We start from the raw sequence: 20,518 nt of genomic DNA, 5'->3' as shown, positions 1-20,518 counted from the left end.
CTCCCGGGAACAAGCCCCACCCCTCTACTTTTGCCCCGCCCTCGCTCCAGACTGGCGAGGATCCCGGATGTTACCTCCTCCGGCGTACTGAGTCCCCGCCCTTTCTTCTTAGGCCCCGTCCCCTTCCGAATCCGCTACGGGTCCTGCACGGCCTAGGAAGAGTTTCACTGTCTCTTGGGTGGCTAGAGCGTCCTCCCGCGCTTAGTCGCGCTGCAGGTGACGGCGCCCGGAGGCTGTCGGGAAGTAGGCGGGGTGACGTGGGGTTGACGAGCTCAGCGGCGGGTTTGCCGAGATCAGTGCCCGGCGGCAGCTGGTGCGGGGGGCGGCCAGAGCCTTAGGTGGAGCGGGGCGGTGTGTGGCCGGGGCCATGACGGGCAATGCCGGGGAGTGGTGCCTCATGGAAAGCGACCCCGGGGTCTTCACCGAGCTCATTAAAGGATTCGGTGAGAGCCAAGGGGACCGTCCTGGGCCGGGGGTCACGGGAGGAGGCCCAGGCTGGGCATAGAGTGGTTCTCTGCGGTCACCGCCGCCTCGCGTCTGAAGGGAAGCGACTCTGGAAACCTGGATCGCGGAGGGCTCTCGTCCCCGTCTCAGTCCTGGGCAGTCGCGTTTCCGCAGTGATTCCACATCACGAGGGCAGGGATCGTATCTGCCTTGTGCACTGTCGTATCCTCAGGACTCGGCAGTTACTTGCTTAATTGACTGGAGCGCTTCCCCCCGCCCCCGCCCTTCCGTGTGTATCTTTCCCTCTCTACCATCGCTCTTCTGCGGAGCGCTCCCTATACCCGGCAGGTGTGCCCAGGTGCACGTCTCGGGCCATCAGTTCTGCAAGAAAACCTAGGGTGTGCCTCCTCCACGGTAGGGTATATGGCCCAAGCCGCGCAGGAACCCGAGATTCTAGTTACTCAAAGCCGAACACCTTGAGTGTGTGATTAGTTCTGCGGACGTTCCCACAGGCTCACTGCGTGGGACTGACGAGCCACTTCGCTGGTTATTCTCCCTGATCGTTTTTTGGCTTCCGGTAAAGTGGTTTCTTGAGCTAGTGCTCTAGACCAGAGGCCACATGCTTTCCTCAGCTTTTTTTTTTCTGGCTGTGTTCCTTGTCTTACATCCTAAATAGTCAGCATATTTGACTTTTTATCCTTTCCTGCCCTTCTTGTTCCCATCCTTTTCTTTGGGCAGTAAGTTTATTTTTATGGCTACGTTTTTTTTTTTTTCAAGTATTATTAATTCTAGCTCTTATGTTAAAACTTGTACTGGAGATGAAAATTAAACGTTGATATAGATACTATCGTACATAGCTGAATGTTTGGAATATAATTTATCAAGAATATGTTTACCTACGTTTGTTTACCTACGTATGTTTACCTATCAAGCGTATGTTCTTAGGCACACTGGGAGGGTTTGGGAATTTTCATTGTGAATGAACCACGAGTGCTCCTCTAAAGATCTGACACTCCAACTAATATGGTGTATTAATTGCTGTGTTAGAGTGTGTACAGAATGTAACGGGAACACAGGTCATGGAAGAGCACAGGCAGAAGGAAAAACATAAACAGTAGTAATGTTAAAGTATATGGCATAGGAAACACCTAGCAAAGTGACTAAAAATGTATGTGACAGACCAGAGGAATATTTCAATCTGAAGTTGAAAAATAAACTGAGGCTAGATTGTTTGCTGAGTTGTATAGTTTGGATTGCCCTGTGGTTACTGGGGACTTAACTGTCAAAGATACTGGAATGCTGAAATGACATTTTTATAATTAAAAAAGGTTTACCAAGTGTAGTGTGCAGGGTGGAGTGGAATGAAGCCAGAGAAGCTAGAAGTCTCTTAAAATGGTTGGAGTCAGGTGATTAGCTTGACATAAACTAATAGGTTAAAGAGGAGGAGGTAATTGCAATAATTTTGCTATATTTAAATCGATAGGACTGCTGACTGACTGGATGTAGGGGAAAAGGGGAAAATGACTCCATAGTTTCTAGCTTGAATGGCAGGTGAAGTATAAGAGAACAAGCTTGATGGATGAGAAAATTCAGTTTTGGACATTGAGTTTGAGATGTCTGTAGGTTTAGCCATAAAACTTACCTTTAAAACCTTAGCTATTATGATATAGTAAAGTTAACTTTAAGAAATACTATACTAGGCAAGTTTGTTTTTAAATTAATCCACTCCATTAACAGTTATTGCTTCAGTCCCATACGTATAGAAAACTTAGAATTGAAAATGATTATAAAAGTCATGCATAAAAGAATATGTAACTGCGTCTTCTTACACTACCACAAATTAAAAGTAATTGCTATTAATGGATTGGCCACATTAGCAGAAAAATGTTGCAAAAAGTTAAATGATGGTAGTTGTATATCATCATCAGATAGTTTCAAAGAGAAAACAAGTGTATTTCAATCATTTCCATTTTTTTTTTTAGCCAGTTCTTGGCTTTAAAAAAGTTTTTTGAAGTTCATTCTTTCAAAAGTGGACAATCTTACTGTGTTCTGAATGCAAATGTAAATTTATTTTAAAAGGTAGTTCATTGGAAGGGAAATTATTTGTGGAGTCAGTGAATATATAAATACAAATTTTAGTGGACTATAGCATCATGATAAAACAAAATCCTTATTAAGAAACTGATGGAGCAGACACATACTTTTAATTGGTGTGGCACATACATAATTCATGAATGCACCAAAACAAACTATGATGGTCTACCAATTAAAAACAGAAGCTATAAACTTCTGTTTCCAGCCAGCATGGAATAGCAGGGACTGCATTTACTTTCCCACAGCAAATCAATGACCCCAGCTTTCATTTCAAGAAACTAGAAAAAAGAGCAAATGAAACCTGAAGTAAGCAGATGAAAGGAAATAATAAAGATCAGAGTTGAAATTAGTGAAACAGAAAAGAGAAAAGTAGTGGAGAAAATCAATGAAACTAAAAGCTGGTTTGTCAAAGATCAATAAAATGGACAAACCCCAAGTCAGCCTGGTCAAAAAAAGAGAGGAAAAGGGCACCTGGCTGGCTCAGTTGGTAGAGCATGAAACTCTTTTAAATATTTATTTATTTTTGGCAGAATGCAAGCCAGGAAGGGGCAGAGAGAGGAGGACAGAAGATCCGAAGTTGGCTCTGTGCTGACAGGTTGACAGCAGCTAGCCCAGTGTGGGGCTTGAACTCACCAACCATGAGATCATGACCTTTAGCTGAAGTCAGACACTCAACCCACTGAGCGACCCAGGTGCCCCAGTAGAGCATGCAACTCATGGTCTCAGGGTTGTAAGTTCAAACCCCATGTTGGGTATGGAGATTTCTTAAAAATAAAATCTTAAAAAAAAAAAAAAAAAAAAAAAGGGAAAGAAAAAGTAGAGGAGACACAATGACCAATATTAGGAGTAAGATGATACCACTATGGATTCTGTAGATTAAAAAGATAATAAGGGAATATTCTAAACATTATTATGCCAATCAATTTGACAACTTGGGTGAAATGTATAAATATCTTTAAAGACATAAATTACCAAAGCTTATACAAGAAGAAATGGATAACCAGTATAGCCTTACTTTATTAAATAAATTGAAATTGTAACTTAAAATCTTCCCACAAAGAGAACTGTAGCCAAAATTGCTTCACTGGTATATTATTTCAAATATTTAAGGATTAAGTAATACCAATTTTATACAAACTTTTCCCAGAAAAAATGGAGAGGAAGGAATATTTCCCAATATTCTCTGAGGGCCATCATTATCCTAACACCCAATACAGAAAAGACATTACAAGAAAAGGAAACTACAGACCTAATTCCATCATCAACATAAATGCAAAAATTCTTAAAAAAATATGTTTTTTTGATGTTTATTTATTTTTGAGAGAGAGAGAGAGAGACAGATAGAGCATGAGTGGGGAAAGGGAGACCGAATCAGAGCAGGCTCCAGGCTCTGAGGTGTCAGCACAGAGCCGGATGCGGGCTCAAACCCTTGAGGCATGAGATCATGACCTGAGCCAAAGTTGGATGCTTAACTGACTGAACAACTCAGGCGCTCCATAAATGCAAAAATTCTAAACAGAATTTTAGTAAATCAAATCTAATAATCTATTAAATGGACAGTATGTCATGGCTGAGTGGGGTTTATCCTAGGAATTCAGTGTTGGTTTAATATTTGGGATTCAATGTGATTCACCAAAGTAACACAAAAAAAACCAAAAAACTATATGATTATCTTTTTTTTAAATTTTTTAATGTTTATTTATTTTTGAGAGAGACAGAGACAGAATGCCAGTGGATTAGGGGCAGAGAGAGAGGGAGACACAGAATTGGAAGCAGGCTCCAGGCTCTGAACTGTCAGCACAGAGCCCGACGCGGGGCTTGAACTCACGGACCACAAGATCATGACCTGAACCAAAGTCGGACGCTCAACCGACTGAGCCACCCAGGCGCCCCTATATGATTATCTTAATAGACACAAAAAGCATTTGATAAAATCCAACATCTGTTAAGAAATATGGACTATTATATTTTACCCTGTTTGCCAGCTAACAAGTTAGCCTGTTTATATTATAAAGGATTGTATTATTGATATATATTGATAAAGAGATAAAAGACTGTATTATGTATTAGCCTTGGCACAGTAGGCAACAGGAGATTCACATTTGCATTGGATCCCTTGTCCTACAAGTCCATGGGAGTGGCAGTAGATAGAGGTGGATGTTGCACACATGGGTCTGTGTCATAGCTAAGGAACCCTGAGTTTAGGGAACTTCCAATTTTATTAAAGAGGCTGCTAGCAAACCTGCTCGGCCTTTGGCTTTAGGAAGATACTATGGACAGCACGTAAGTCTTGTCTTTGCACCAGGGGGAGACATTATCTATCTTTCAAGTCTGTTTATTGAAATAACATCCTTGAAACGATAGTCCAGAACTCCTCCCAGAAGATAAGCAGAAACAGGAGAAACTCATTGAGAGTTGTCTCCCAATAAAATCCATTTTTCCTTTCTACCCCAAACATGCCATCCCTTCAGCTTCTCTGATTGATCTGACCCACAGAGCTGCCGAATCTGTTTAATTTATCTCTTATTGTGTTTATATTAGAAAGCAGTGGCTTTCTCCTTAAGTTTTTGTTTTGACCTTTCATCTTGGCTGAAGGCCATAATTCAGGTATAGGTAGTAATTGCACAGACTCCTCCTGGGCTTGCCAGGAGGGAGTCTTGCAGAATTCCATTATTCACAACAACTCTGGCCCAGGAGTTGAGACAAATCTGAGTGACTTTTGGGGCCAATATAGTGTTTCCTTGACATGAAGCTCTGTTAGGAGTTCTCCTGAGGTACATGTTCCCTTGTTTGGAGGAGAGAGGCAAGTTAATGCTTGGCTTTCATACAGAAAGTCAAAGTATACTTATGAGAGTGCATCTAGTATGCTTAGAAGCAAGTATTGCTTATAATTGTTGAGGACCCCAAAATGGAGCCCTCTCATTAGGGATCCAAATTCACAGCTCTCCAGTTTGGGGTTCACAAATATTTGAGTCTCGTCCTTGTTTTTGGGGTGATTGTACACAATGCAGATTTTCCTACTTGGTGACATCACTAACTAAATGACATTTGTCCATACCATTGAATGACATGGTTAGGGATGATATTTGGGACTATTTTTTGTAGGAGGTGTAGAAGCCAGGGCCATGTCTTTACTTCTCGTAGATTTGGTGAGGTTAGGGGAATAACAAATTGTCAAAACTTTTGGAAGATAGCATTACATTTAAATTTAAAGCATTGGCAACAGAGGGCCCTCCCAGAGTTATCTTTCTTCAGGAGAAAAGCTCCAGGTATATTTTAAAGAAAATTATTTTTGAAATTAGTTTTTGAATAGAACTATTTTACAGAGCCACCAGTATCATAATACAAATGTGTTAGTCAATACACAAATATCTCAAACGTTTTCATTTCAGTACTTCCTTTCATTTTGGAGCAGAGTCCTGGTTTGGATGACAAATCCTATGTTAATCCTGTTTAAGACCTAGTTCAACTATCCATGAAAGTTGCTCTGATCAGCAAGGATAGTAATGATCTCTCCTGCTTCTTAACTTCCAGAAGACTCTCTGGTGTACCTCTCATAGGCATGTTATGCATGCTGCCCTTTGAGTTGTATATACCTGTTTCCTACTGGTTGTGAGGTTTTGTTTTGTTTATTTTTAAATAAAGTCTACCCACTACGTGGGGCTAGAATTCAGGACCCTGAGATCAATAGTCACATGCTCTACTGACCGAGCCAGCCAGGCTCCCCTTAGTTGTGAAGTTCGTAAGTATTGCAACTATTGTTTATTATTTTCTGTCCATGCCAGGACCTAGTACCATGCTTGGCACATAAAAGGTATTTGTAAAATACCAGCATTTTGTTAACTTTTTAAAGCCTTCTCCCCACACCCACCTTTTTACTTAATATATGTTAGGGAGTCTGCATTAAGTGATTCATTGTATTTAGTGTTTGATAATGTATACCTCACAAGAATTGTGTGGATTGGATGAAGCGGGAAGTATTCTTGTTTTATACATGAGGATAGTGAGGCTCTAGGACATTATGTTCTTGCTCAAGTTTAAGAACTTTAAGGCAGTGCTCGGATTGGAACCAGGCCTCTTGAATCATTGCTTCTCTTTCCTATACCATGCATTATTTGAAATTGAATGTACATAAGGGAATTATTAGATACTGAATGTATATAAGGAGATAGGTATTAAGAGTTGAGTAGTATGTCTTTTGTACCCCAAAAGTTGTGTGTTTGTTTAGCTTAAAGTTGTTTAAACAGGCATCATCACTTGAAATTCTACCCGTGCAAAAGATTTGGGGACACTTTTATGCAGTGGACTTTTGTTCTTTTAGTATACTATGTTTTAATGTTTGGCCTTTTTACAATTGATTTCCAATAGCAGTAACCAGTATTAACAATTGCATTAGTGTCCTTTTGTGCCCTTTTCAATGCTCATAAATACAGGTTTACATTTGTAAGTTCTTTCCCCCCAGCTTCCTATATGTAAATGTCTATCAAGATGTTTTCTACTACAAACAGCCTATAACTCTCCTTGTATGTATATCTTTAATACAAGAGTGAATTCTTAATAGATAGTTGCTGAATATAACAAGTTGAGTCCTGGAATGGTATGAATGCCCAAAGTCATGTAGTTGGTTGATTGAATTTTTTTTGTAACTTCTTTTTTTTTTTTTTTTTTTTCTCAGATAGGCCAAAGGCTTCTCTAGCTTTTACTTGACAATAATCTGGAATATTAAAAACTGTCCAGACTTTGGAACCAGATGTGGATTTTAATTAGTTTTTTTTTTTTTGTATATACTAGCTGTAGTGAATTTAGGCAAGACACTTAACATCCCTAACCCTCTTCTGTATAATACTTGCCTTGCAGTGATTAGAGAAAATGCATTTAAAGCACTTTACACATAGAAGGCACTGGTAAATATGGCTGTTTTTTTTGTATTTTGATGGTACTAGCTAACATTTAGTAAACCCTTAGAGTGTGCCAGGCACTGTATTAAATGTATCTCATGCATACAAAATTATCTCATTTATTCCTCACAACAACTCCATGAATATGGGAACAGAGAGGTTGGTTATATAGCTAGTAAATGGAGGAGCTGGGATGCAAACCGTGGCATTTTTGAGGCCAACCTCTTAACCAGTACACTGTTACTCTGATATGTACTACTAGAGCAGGGTGTCTTAGTCTTGGCAGTGTTGACATTTTGGGCCAGATAATTCTTTGCTGTTTGGCTGTCTTGTGCAGTGTAGGATGTTTAGCATCTCTGGCCTCTGTCCACTAGATGCAAGGCCTTCCCACTGGTGACAGTTGTGACGAATGTCTCCAGACATTGTAAAACCTTTCTTAGGGAGGCAAGGGACAAGAAAAGTTTCCCTGATTGGGAACCACTGTCCTAAGGAAGGGTATGTTTGGTGGACTCTGAGGTAGTTGAAAATAAAATAAAATTAAATAAATAAATTAAAAAGTATAGAATTGGAATGTACGGAAAGGGTCAGAGCTAAATACGTGATATGAAAGTCACTGGTAAGTGGTAGTTATTTATTACCACTTAAAAAAAAAAGTGTAAGTAAAAGGGAAACAGCAATTGAGTAGAAAGAGTGGATTATAAAAGAGACAGATTGAGAGGGACTGAGAAGTCGGGGTGGTGTTTCAGTGAAAATAAACTTGAAACCTCTTTCAATTGTAAAAGTAATATACTCCCATTATAAATAATTAGGAAATAGTAAAGGAATTAAAAGGATTTGTCTGTGAGCTTTATCAGTTTTACCATTTTAATTTGTCATGTCTCATGGCCCCTAAATGTACATTCCTTTCAGTTAGTATTTTATTTAATGGTGAAGGAAAAATGAGTTATTTTGTTTTCTGAAGAAATAATTTCTTATTTCAGGTTGCCGAGGAGCCCAAGTAGAAGAAATATGGAGTTTAGAGCCTGAGAATTTTGAAAAATTAAAGTAAGTATTATCTTAGTTGTGTTAAAAATAATGTCTGTACTTTAAGCAGATTGTTGTCTATTTTACTTGGATTACAGTAGGCTGAATATGTCATCTCCTTAAGTCTTTTTTCCATCTTGTGAGAGAGGTATTATTACTCTCATATCATAATCAAGACCTGAGACTCATATAAGTAACTTGCAAGGGATTACAAACTAAGTCTCTGTAATTCCATATCAAGATGGTTGATTAATTTATTATAATATTCACTTATAGATCAATAGGACTAGAAGACAGAACACATTTTCACATTAAAAATGTGAATACCTGAATATTAGATTAGTCTACAAAGCATATTTAGTACATAACATATATTAATAGTAATTCAGAATTTGTGTGTTATCGCCTTGCTTCTTGGTGAGGTTAAAGTTCAGATTCCAAATGTAGATGCTAGGAAGTTTCTTCCTTTCTCCCATACTTCTGACTTGTGAGCCTCTTCTTATCCCCAACCTTGTGCCCGTAAGAATGGACCCTGTTTTGCAAATGGAAGACTAGGGAAATTTTCTTTGGCGGGAGAGTTGTTGGATTCTTGGAATATGATGAGGAGTAGGCTTTATTCATCTATATTGGAATTCAATATAGGGTTAACTGCTTCTTTTAGTTTTGCTATGTTCTTATTTTCAGTTTTTAAGAGAGGTGATACAAGGTAGAAGTGAAAATCCAGATTTGAGAATAAACCTTTCATTATAATTCTGTTTTACCTGATGTAATTTTAAGGTTTATTAGCCTTGTCTTAGGCAACATTTTAATGACAATGAATAACAATAGAAATCTTTAAAAAATTTCTCAAACTTAACTTCATTCGCAATATATTTGGTAAGTAACTGACTGAAATGTGATGTATTGACTGTGTGTTAAAAAACAAGAAAGGTTTGGTGTCACTAATTTGTACTTTCTTTTGTAGGCCAGTTCATGGGTTAATTTTTCTTTTCAAGTGGCAGCCAGGAGAAGAACCAGCAGGCTCTGTAGTTCAGGACTCCAGACTTGACACAATATTTTTTGCCAAGCAGGTATGGTCCTCAGATACTCTGAAGTCTTGAGAGCAATCCTTTTGATAAAAAGAACTGTATTTCACTTTTGTGTCTTTGGTATAGTAGTCCTCAAACTTTTCTGCCTTAGGATCCCTTTACGTTCTTAAAAATTATTGAGGTCTCCAAGAGCTTCTCTGTTTATATGGATTATATTTATCAATATTTATTATATTAGACATTAAGACTAAGGCATTTGAGAGTTACTTATTAATTGATTTAAAAATGACAAATGCATTACATGATAACATAAATAACACATTTTTTAATGAAATATAATCACATTTACCAAAACAAAATTAGCAAGAAGTTTTACATTTGCATTTTATGTTGTTTTTGCAAATTGTAAATATTTTGCAAATTATAAATACTGTTTTTGCAAATCTAATGTCTGTCTTAATAGTACATAGCTAGATTCTCCTATCTACTTCTTTATACTCCTACTTGCAGTGTTTTTGTTTTGTTCTGTTTTTGGTTGAAGTATATGAAGAAAATTCAGTCTCACACATATGTAGTTGGAAAGGGAAGAGCATTTTAATAATCTTTTTCAGAGAATTCTATTCTTTGATATTATATCAAAACTCTAAAAATATTTCTTTTTTAAATGTGAAATCTGAAACAGTATCAGTGAACTTTGTTCTTTGTTATATTAAATTTTTTTTGGTTTATCTTTCTCTGCAAATGGATCTTATACTCATTCAGCATTCAGCAACATTGTGCATTGGTCATTTCAAATATTCACCGACTTCTACAGATCTTCTGAATGTTGCCACATTTGTTTACATACCTTATCAACAAGTCACATGTATTAATATTACCATCTGTAGAATTAGAAAAGTTGTTAAGTATCAGGAAACTTTTAAACTCACAATGGAGGATCTAAGTCATACCAAATTCTAGTTTTCACTTGAAAGTTTAAATTTTATCAAGACAATAAATACTGTCAGGTTTTTTTCTTGAAGTAACAGACTCATTTTACACAATTCTGAGAAAAATATCAGCCACATGCCCTGTGTGAAAAACCGTATTTGTCTTCCATTTGTGCTCTCAAGTGAAAATGATGTTCCAGGAAAAAAGCAGCCAACTTAACTCACAACTCAAAACAATCATACCACTGCCCTTCCTTGAAATGATTAGCATGTTTTGGTTTGCAGCAGAAAGTGCTTTAATTTGTGCTACGTATTTCATTTGATAGACTATTAAAGACTTGTACTCCAAGGTCAGAATTTAATAAAAATAACTTTTACTGCTTCATTAAAGACAGTCTTCAGTAAAATTGGCTTTTTTTTTTTTTTTTTTAAACTGTGTATCTGTGTCAGTGAAACAGTTTAATGCCACTGCCTAGATTGGTGCTAAAATACCAGCAGTATTATCTACCATTGGTTGCTATTTTACTATCAGTGCAAATATGAAAGCAGGGAAGTAGGCAAGGACTGTCTTTGAATTACCATAGAAATGATTTTGAGCTCATGAACATCTTGAGAAGGGTCTTAGGAATTCCCAGGGTTCCATGGACCACACTTGACAAGGGCTGTTCCAGGACATACAGTGAAGTGTTTAGTATTAGGTGCCACCGTATATCTATCTGGTCCATTGTTTGGAAAACAGAGAGTAAGTAAGAGAGGTTTGATATTTAAAACTAAGCTAAGTATAATTGCACTTGTTTGAAAATTGCACTTATTTCTGAGACTCAAAAAATTGCTTAGGATAATCTGTTTAACCTTTAGAAAGGTCGAAAAATAAAAGTGCTAATTCTCATTACTGCACTTTAGCTCAAGGCTTTGCTATTCCACTTAGTAACTTGTTTTCCCTTTTTCTTTTACTGCTTCTTTCCATTTCCCCCCAACTTTTAAAAATTGAGTGTTTTTAGAGAAATTAACACTGTCATGCTTTTACTTTACAGGTTAAGAAAACCTGTGTTGTTTTTTTTTTTTTTATGATAGAACTTAAACTACAGAAATACATAGTGATAAAAGTGAATATCTTTATAATCCTACACCCATTTCTACCAACTACTTTTAACGGTTTGACTCATTCATTTAATCAACAAGTTGTTATTGAGCACTTTGTGCTAGGTATTAGGTACTAGGTATATATAATGGTCAACAAGACAAGGCGTGTCTCTTCTTAATAAGAACTACAATGATAACTATGCCAACAGTAGCCAACATTTATCATTCTTATTGGGTAGCAGATATTGTGCTTTAGATATATTGTTTATTTAATCCTTGCAACAACTTAGTGAGGTTGTTATCCTCATGTTACTGATGAAGAAATTCAGATGAAGAAATTGAAGCCTGGAGAAATTAACTTACTTTTCTGAGGTCACATGAGGTTTTTTTTCCCTTAAGTGTTTATTTGTTTGTTTTGACAGAGAGGTAGAGAGAAAGAGAGAGAGAAAGAGTATGTGTGCAAGCTGAGGGAGGGGCAGAGAGAGGAATAAGAGAATCTCAAAAGGGCTCTGCGCTGACATGGGCTTGAGCCCAGGAATCATGGGATCATGATCTGAGCTGAAATCAAGGGTTGATGCTTTAACCAACTGAGCCATCCAGGTGCCCCAATATGTATTATTTTTTTTTATTATTAATTTGTTTGTAGTAGTTGATCCTCAATAACACTGTGGTTTTTACAGATTCCTTATTATTTCACAAATGTGGAAACTGAGTCCCAGAGAGATTATGAAACTTGCCCAAGTTAAGCAGCTAGTCATTGGCAGAGCTGATGTGCAAACCTGGGCACTATATCTCTGAAGTGTCTGCTCTCAACCACATCACAACACTGACTCTTTAAAAGTATTCTTGGTATAAATGTCCTATAATTTATTTAATCTCTTAGTGATCAATATTTTGAGTTTCTAACTCTTCCCCTAACACAAATAATTTGTATATCATAATATTTGTGTACTTCTGTACTACTAATGTACTAATATTTGTGTGTGACAATTATTATAATTTTAAAACCACAGTTTGGTTTTCAAGATCTAGATAGTAGAGAAAAAGTAGGGGACAGACAACTTTAAAAGTCCTTCAGGTGTTTTTTTCTCCTTTTAAAGACAGTTTTTATTTTTTAAGGTATATAAAAATATGCACTCATTTTATAAAATTGAAGCATTATAAATATATAATATAGAAAATAAAAGTCCCTTTTATAATCCCTGTTTCAGAGATAGCCACTGAAAATCATTTATATTCTTCCAAATTTGTGTGTGTGTGTGTGTGTGTGTGTGTTTAATTTCTTCCATGCTATATTTCTTCCACACTAAATTGTGAACCTAAGAGTCTGGGATTTTATTTTTATGTACCGTTCCTGGTACATACTACATATCCAATAAATGTAGACTGAGTTCTTCATCTCTAAGAATATTACAATTAACAGTGGTATTCACTAACTAAGATATTAATGATGTCTGATTTATAGAGGTCTAGGTATTTTTAAGGTGAAAGAAAGTGCTCTATAAAGAAAATAAATGTTACTAAAGTTTCAATTTATAATTTCTGGAGTTCCTTGATATTTTTCTAGTTCTGTATTTCTGTTTTAACTGTAATTTAATGGTTTATTTGTATTATACTTGCCATGTTTATTAATGTGTAGGATTAGTGATTTTCTAATAATCCTGGGTGGTTTTTGTTCTATATTATGTCAACAGTTCTTATTGAACTGACCTATCAGTAATTCCCCAGTAATATCTTTTAATTCTAATTCCCCAATAATATCTTCTGGTCTTTTTAGTGTATGCCTCCTATGAGTCTATGCCAGAAACTTTATATTACATAAATAATATAATCCTTAATTCTAGGCTTCAAGAGCTAATAATGATTTTATCCAGGAGTCTCCTATTTTCAGAAATTTTAAAAGTATAATTAAAATTATATTTATTTATGATACGGTCATACATATTAACTAAATACATATTTTTGGTATTTATGGATGGAATTGCATCAATTTAGAAAGGTAATACTAATCCTGGCCGTCTTAAACTAATCAGTCATATGCTGTAATTATAGGTGTGCATGTACGTGGTTCACTGAAGAAATAAAGTAGTAATTGTAATTACTAGTAATTATAATTGTGTTTAAGGAATGCCAGGAATGACATTTTGGTAATACTTCTCTACAAAGCATCATTGTCTTGTTACCAATTCACTGATTTACTTGCTAAGATTGTGCCGTAGTGGTACTGGGTTTGTCTGACTCCAGTCTGTTCAGTCTTTCAGGAAAGGATGATTGCTTACTGTGCTAGGTGCTTGGAGAATCATATGCAGTCATGATCCCTGCCCGCAACATGCTTAGAGTTTAGTGGAAGAGATTGGTCTTAATCAATGAAATGCACAATTATGGTCGTGATAAGTGCTTCCTGGAGTGAAATGAGGACCATATTATATTGCAAAATTTGAGAACAATCTGTGAGACTATGCTCACTCCCCACACTGGCTATGGAGTTCAGGGTCCCCAAACCATCCTCACTTCTGGCAATTGCACGTTTAGTTAGGGGGTCCCCAAGACCACCCTCAGTTTCTGTAATTTGCTAGAAAAACTCATAGACCTTATTGAAAACTGTTATGGTTTATGACAGTGAGAAATACAGATGAAATTTAGCCACAGGAAGAGATACATGGCGCAGAGTCTGGGAAAGTCCCTTGCTAAGAGCTTCCAGTTGTCTTCTCCCAGTAGTTACAGATGGCACTAACTTTCCTGGCAACGATATATGACAGTATGTGCAGAGTATTGTCATCCAGGGAATCTCAACCAATTCTTGGTATCCAGAGTTTTTATTTGGCCTTAGTCACGCAGACCCGGTTGACCACCCACGTGGCTGACCTCAGTCTCCCGGCACCCTGGAGGCTGAGCTGATATTGTTGACCCCAGATTCCACCCTAAGTCACAGTGTTAGACTGCCTTTGTGGACCAAATCCCTCAGGTAAACAAAGATGTTCTTATGGGGCCTGGCTTCTCAAGAGCTAAGTATACCTCCCAGGAGCCATGGGCAAAGGCAAGGCCTCTCTTTGGGCAAGATTAAATTTTTTATTATATATAACAATGGGACTTGACCTTTTCAAGGAGATCTGAGAAAGCTCTGCGTAAGTGACAATTCAGCTGAAGTCTAAAGTTCAAGTAGGTATTAACTGGGGGAAAGAGGTTGAGGATCATCCCAGATTAATAACAGCTTTATAGCAAAAGGAAGTAATAACTAGTAAAATGTACTAGAAGAAGGTCAGTATAACTGGAGTATAGATAGCAAGAAGGGGAATGGCATATGATATGGAGCTGAGCAGGGCATATGTTAATCAGAATTGGGTATAGTTAGGTGTAGAGATACAATGACTTATAAGAAATAGACGTTTTTCACTTCCAAGAACTGTCAAGATTACAGGCTCTTTTGTTGTTGTTGTTCCTTTGTGTGTGGATTCTATTCCAAAGATTACTTTGTGGCTCAAGATGATTATTGGAGCCTTCGCCATTCTACCTCAATTCTACATTCCAGACAGCAAGAAGGGGACAGCACATTTCTCCTTTAATGAACATTTTCTAGAATTTGTCTATGTCACATGCTTACTTCTCTGGCCAGAACTTAGTCACATTGCTGTTCTTAGCAGCAAAAGAGAGTGGGAAAGTTGTCTTCATTCTAGGTGGCCATGAACCCCGATAAAAATTGGGTTACTTTGTGAATATGGAAGAAGGAGAAGGTGGTTATTAGAGAATAACTATCAGCCTTCTGCCACATATGTTGACAAAATTCAGATCATGTAGGGTATTTTAAGCCATGATTGAGACTTCTGTCTGTATCCTAAGAGTAAAAGAAGGTTATTAAAGTGTTTAAAGAAGGGTGACACAGTCAGATTATTATTTAGAAGAGATCCCTGTAGCCATAGTGTGGAGAATGCATTTGAGGAGAAGGTGGTAGTATAGAATATAAGACTAGTAATCAGGAGGCTTTTGCAGAAGTATATGCAAGAGTAGATAAAAGACTGGTGGTAGAGATGGATGTGAACAGATCTGAATAATACTCAGTGGATAAAGTAGCACCCTTAATGGGTAATGGGTTGGATGTGGAGATGAAGGCAGCAGACATAGTAGGTACGTGGAAGGGGATTATGACATTCCTTGATTGATGACACACACTCATGACTCCTGTCTTTTGTTTGGTTATTGTAAGTAATATAGTAAGCACTGAAGAACTCACTACCCAAACAAACTTCATCTAGTTATTTCTTTCTCTCTCACTGATTATTCAGCAAAACTCTCATCCTCCCTCCCTTCATCCATTGCAATCCTCATGTTGAATTTGGTATATTATTTCTTTGCTTTCCCTTTTATGTATTGTAATACTAAAAAGGGTCTGTGTATATAAAATTTTTAATAGATAAAAAGTATCATACTTCTCAACTGAGAAAAGCAGTGCTGAAATAAAAACATTTATTTGGGGTCTCAATTGCAATTCAGGGAGCGTAGATTTGGGTAGCAACCCAAATCATGTTCCCCTAAGGAATGAAAGCCAAGGGTTTTAAAAAACAAAACTAATGCTTGTTGTGTTGTTTGCAAAGAATTTTGATTGGTGTTGGCTCACAGAAAACTAATCTTGGCTGAATATAATTGGTTGCTAAGACTATCACTAAGCAAATTTTAACTGTAGCAAGTTGCAGGTGTTTGGGCAGAGTCCTTGGAATTTATGCCTTTTGGCCCAGTTCAAAATTCCTGGTTTTATCCCGTGAGGATACCTAAGGCCCATTTCCTTAATGGCCTCTTGGCTCCATTTTATAACCCTTTGACATAAGTGATTGATTTCATTTCATTTCTCACATCTTCTGTGTAATTTTGGGGGACTTACTCTTTTGACTTAATATTCTATCATTAAGTTTCTCCTTTAAGTTGTTAATCATAGTAGTAGTTCCTTAATTTTGCATACTGTTTGATATCAATTACATGAAAATGCTGGGTTTATTTGCTTTCTCTTCCTAGATGGGCATTTGAGTTTTACATTTGAGTTTTACATTTGAGTTATTGTCAATTGTGTGGCTATAAACATTTTTGTACATGTCTCCTGTTGTAAATGTGCAAATTTCTCTTGTATATAGAAGTAGAGTTGACTACATAAATACATCAAAGCTGCAATTATACTTCCACTAGCAATCTCTGAATTACTGTGTAGCCACGTACTCCAATGTGTGGTGTTGTCAGGCCTTTTTAATTTTTGCCGGCCATGTTGTTCTAAAATGGTACTTCATTGTGGTCTTGGTTTACATCTCCCTGGTCACTTAATCATGTTGAAAGCGTTTTCATATCCTTAGTGGCCTTAACTGTTTCTTTTGTGAAATTTCTGTTGAAATTATTTTTATTTTTTATGGGGTTAGTTGTGCTTTTCTTTTTGATTTGTGTGAGTTGTTTATGTATTCTTGATATTACTTCTTTAAGTTAGCGTCTTATTGTTTTATTTTTTCTGGGTGTCTTTTGGTGAATAGAATTTTATATTTTAGAGCCAGTGCTTTTTGTACCTTGTTTAAGAAATTGTTATCTATTTGAGGTTGTAGAAGATATTGACCTGTGTATTTAAATTTTAATTTTTGACATCTATGTCCATAATTCATCAGGAGTTGGGTTTTGGTGTATCATGTGAAGTAGGAGTTCAATTTTATATTTTTCCATATGGATCATCATTTTTTTTCTATCCTCAATTTATGAAACATCTGTTGTCTCCCCTATTTGTCTGACATGCCACATCTGTTGTGTATCAGTTCCATACGTGTGTGTGTGTTTTCTGGACTGTACTCTGTTCCATTGATCACTTTGTCTGTCTCTGCCAATATCACTGTCTAAATTTTTTTCACTTCTTCATAAGGTCTGGTATCTAACAGGTCATGTCTCCTCTCCTTGCTCTTTTTCAGAAATATCCTTCTATTCTTCATATAAATTTCAGAGGCATCTTATCAAGTTGTATGAAACATTCTGTTGAAATTTTGACTGGAATAGCATTGAATATAACAATTTGGGGAGAATGTATGTCTTCATATTAAGTCATGAACATAGTATGTTATCTATTTAGATCTTTATTATCTTTACCATGTTACATTATTTTCTCTGTAGAGGCCTTTTACATCTAATTCATTTGTTAGATTTATCCTAATTCATTGATATTTCTGTTACAATTATAAATTGTCTTCAGTTACATTTTCTAGGTGTTCAGTGTTGGTGAAATGAAAAGGCAATTCACTTCTATGTTTTAATACTATATTTAGCTATCTTGCTAAACTCTCCTATTATCTCTAATAATTTGTTGGGTTTTTTTTTTTTTGAGTGGGTTCTATCTTAAATTATTATATCAAATAATAACAGTTTTGTTTTTTCCTTTCAAACCATTATGCCTCTAATTTATTTTTCTTATTGCATGGCTAAGACCTTCAGTAAAATCATCATGATTTTAAAGGGAATACTTTCACCATTTTCTTGTGCTGGATGATGTTTACTCTAGTTTTTATTTTTATTTTTTAAATGTTCTTTTTCAGGTAAGGATGTTCTGTTATTAATTTAGTAAGTTGTCTTTATTAAATTTTTTCAAATGCTTTTTCTGTACTTATTGAAATAATCATGTTTATTTTCTTTCTGTAGGTTAAATGCAGTCAGTTATGTTAATGACTTTTTAAAATATTAAATCATCCTTCCATATCTGGGATAAACCCAGTTGGTCATGATGTATTCTCTTGTTATGCACTGTCAGATTTAATTCAGTAGTATTTGTTTAGCATTTTTGCATTTGTTATTTTCTTTTTTCGTAAAGGCTTTGATTAATTTTAGTATTAGGGATTTGCTGGCTTCATGGCATGAGTTGGAATTACCTCTTTTTTTATTTTTCAAAGAATTTGTATAAAATTTAGATGGGCTGTTTCTTTATATTTTGATAGAATTGGCCTGTACAGCCATCTGGGCCTGATATTTTCTTTGTGAGTATATGTTTTAACTACTGGTTCAATTTAATAGTTAAAAGGCTATTCAGGCTACTTATTTCTGCTTGATTTAGTTCTGGTAAGATTTTTTTTTTTCTTTTGAAATTTCTCCATTTTAACTTAATTTTATGAAAGTGTTTCATATGGTTGTTCTTAGTATTCCCTGTTCTTTTTAATCTTACTTTTAGTTGTTTTCCTGACTCCCAGAATTCTGACTAGCATATTTGTGTAATAGAGGTTTTATGTACTCTATTAATCTATCACCTTTTATTTCCTATCTGTAGTAGGGTGGACGTCCAGCTGATCTTGTTTCTGTTTTCAGCCATCTTGAGTCCTTGCTGTAAATCGTCAAGCTGAATCTTTCATAATAAAAAATCTATTTTGATTATGTTATTTCAGCATGAAAAATCTCTTATTCCTAGGGCAAACTACTAATTGCACAAGGTCAGTGATTTTCTAGGTAGCAAATATCCTCCTGTGGCGACCACAGCCATACTAATACGAACCGGCGTGCTCCTCTCTTGAAGGCACCATGTATGTCACTTTGTTTCTTTGCTCACACCCTTCTTGCTTCCCTGAATGAATTTCCTTCTCTGTTCCCTAGGTCCTGTCAAGCTTTCAAAGCTCTATTAAAATTTTACATTCATAGAGAAACCTCTGATATTTCAGTTAAAGATTATTTCTTCCTTCATCATTTTGGTTTTCTACTCATCTCTTTTTCATGTATGGGTTTTGTTTTTTTTTTCCCTAAATTCTCCACAGGCCGGACATTTATTGTATCCTTTCTTTGTTTTGTCTTTTTTCTAGAGTCGTCTTCTCTTTAGGAAGTCACGGTTTTATTCTCAACCTTATTTTTCCTTGACTATAAATAAATATTGAAAATGTATTAATTGGGGCGCCTGGGTGGCGCAGTCGGTTAAGCGTCCGACTTCAGCCAGGTCACGATCTCGCGGTCCGTGAGTTCGAGCCCCGGGTTAGGCTCTGGGCTGATGGCTCGGAGCCTGGAGCCTGTTTCCGATTCTGTGTCTCCCTCTCTCTCTGCCCCTCCCCCGTTCATGCTCTGTCTCTCTCTGTCCCAAAAATAAATAAAAAACGTTGAAAAAACGTTGAAACATTCATTTATTTTATAGCTATACCTCAGTGAAGCCTGATGGTAATTTATAATGAGCTATTTCAGGAGCATTTCTCTGAGCATCCACTATATGCTTTTGTAGCAACTCTGAAAACAAGTTATTCTCTGGTCCAGGGGTTGCAGGTCACATGGCTGCAATGTCAGGGTGGCAGCGTGCATGTGTGACTCGGGTCATGTGTAAGAAAAGGGAGTGGAAGAGCCTAGACAAACTAAAGAATATATGTTCTCTCAAAGGAATTCAAACCAAATTCTTCAGGTTCCAGGGGAGCCCTGCTTGTGACCTCTTACTCTAGCCTCCTTTTACTGTCAAACTCTACTACTCTGTTTGAAAACGTGTTACAAGCCAGAGCATATATTAGAATACCCAGGATAAAGATTTAAAAACTAAATATTTAAGAAGTTGGAGACTAAATAATTTATGCTGCAATGAATTTTTTGTGACATGAACTAAAGTTAAAGTTCTCCCAAATAGATGTATGTAAGGTAATTTTTATGGGAGTTTCATGAGGCAAAAAACCTTTTTAAACTGTCTTGTTCACTGTGCATGCCACACTTACCACAATGTCTGGCACACTATAGATATTTAGTAAATATTTGAGTGACTGGCATCTTTTTTAAGTTTTGTTTTTTTTTTCTTTCCAAAATTTTGGCAATTCTGTACTATATGTAATATAACCACTTGGTGGCGCTAACCTCATTTTTAAACCCTGAAAGGTATTTTTATACTTCTGCACACCACGATTACTATTCTTCATATACACACGGAATGAGTTGTAATAAATCGTGGACAGTGTGAATCATTATTAACATCGAAGGAGAAATATCATTAACTGCCGGGTTTTTTTACCTTTAAAAAAAAAAAAACCTTGAGATTTGATTGATTATACAAAAAACCACACATTTA

At 36.4% G+C, this 20,518-nt stretch overlaps 1 protein-coding gene across 4 annotated transcripts in view; it reads left to right on the top strand.

Moving 5' to 3' along the window:
* Nucleotides 1-20,518, top strand: part of UCHL5 (ubiquitin C-terminal hydrolase L5) — a 41,756-nt gene that overhangs the window by 459 nt on the left and 20,779 nt on the right. For 2 of the 4 annotated variants that reach the window (XM_053209577.1, XM_053209576.1), the window contains exons 2-3: nt 8,417-8,480; nt 9,424-9,529. In XM_053209577.1, the coding sequence (XP_053065552.1) occupies nt 8,417-8,480; nt 9,424-9,529 (170 nt within the window). Of the gene's footprint in view, nt 1-233; nt 444-8,416; nt 8,481-9,423; nt 9,530-20,518 lie in introns of those variants that run through there. The other 2 variants (XM_027074953.2, XM_027074954.2) reach the window with 2 other exon arrangements.

Source organism: Acinonyx jubatus, chromosome E4 (assembly GCF_027475565.1).
Source record: "Acinonyx jubatus isolate Ajub_Pintada_27869175 chromosome E4, VMU_Ajub_asm_v1.0, whole genome shotgun sequence".
Taxonomy (NCBI): domain Eukaryota; kingdom Metazoa; phylum Chordata; class Mammalia; order Carnivora; family Felidae; genus Acinonyx; species Acinonyx jubatus.
This window is presented reverse-complemented; position numbering and strand designations above follow the sequence as displayed.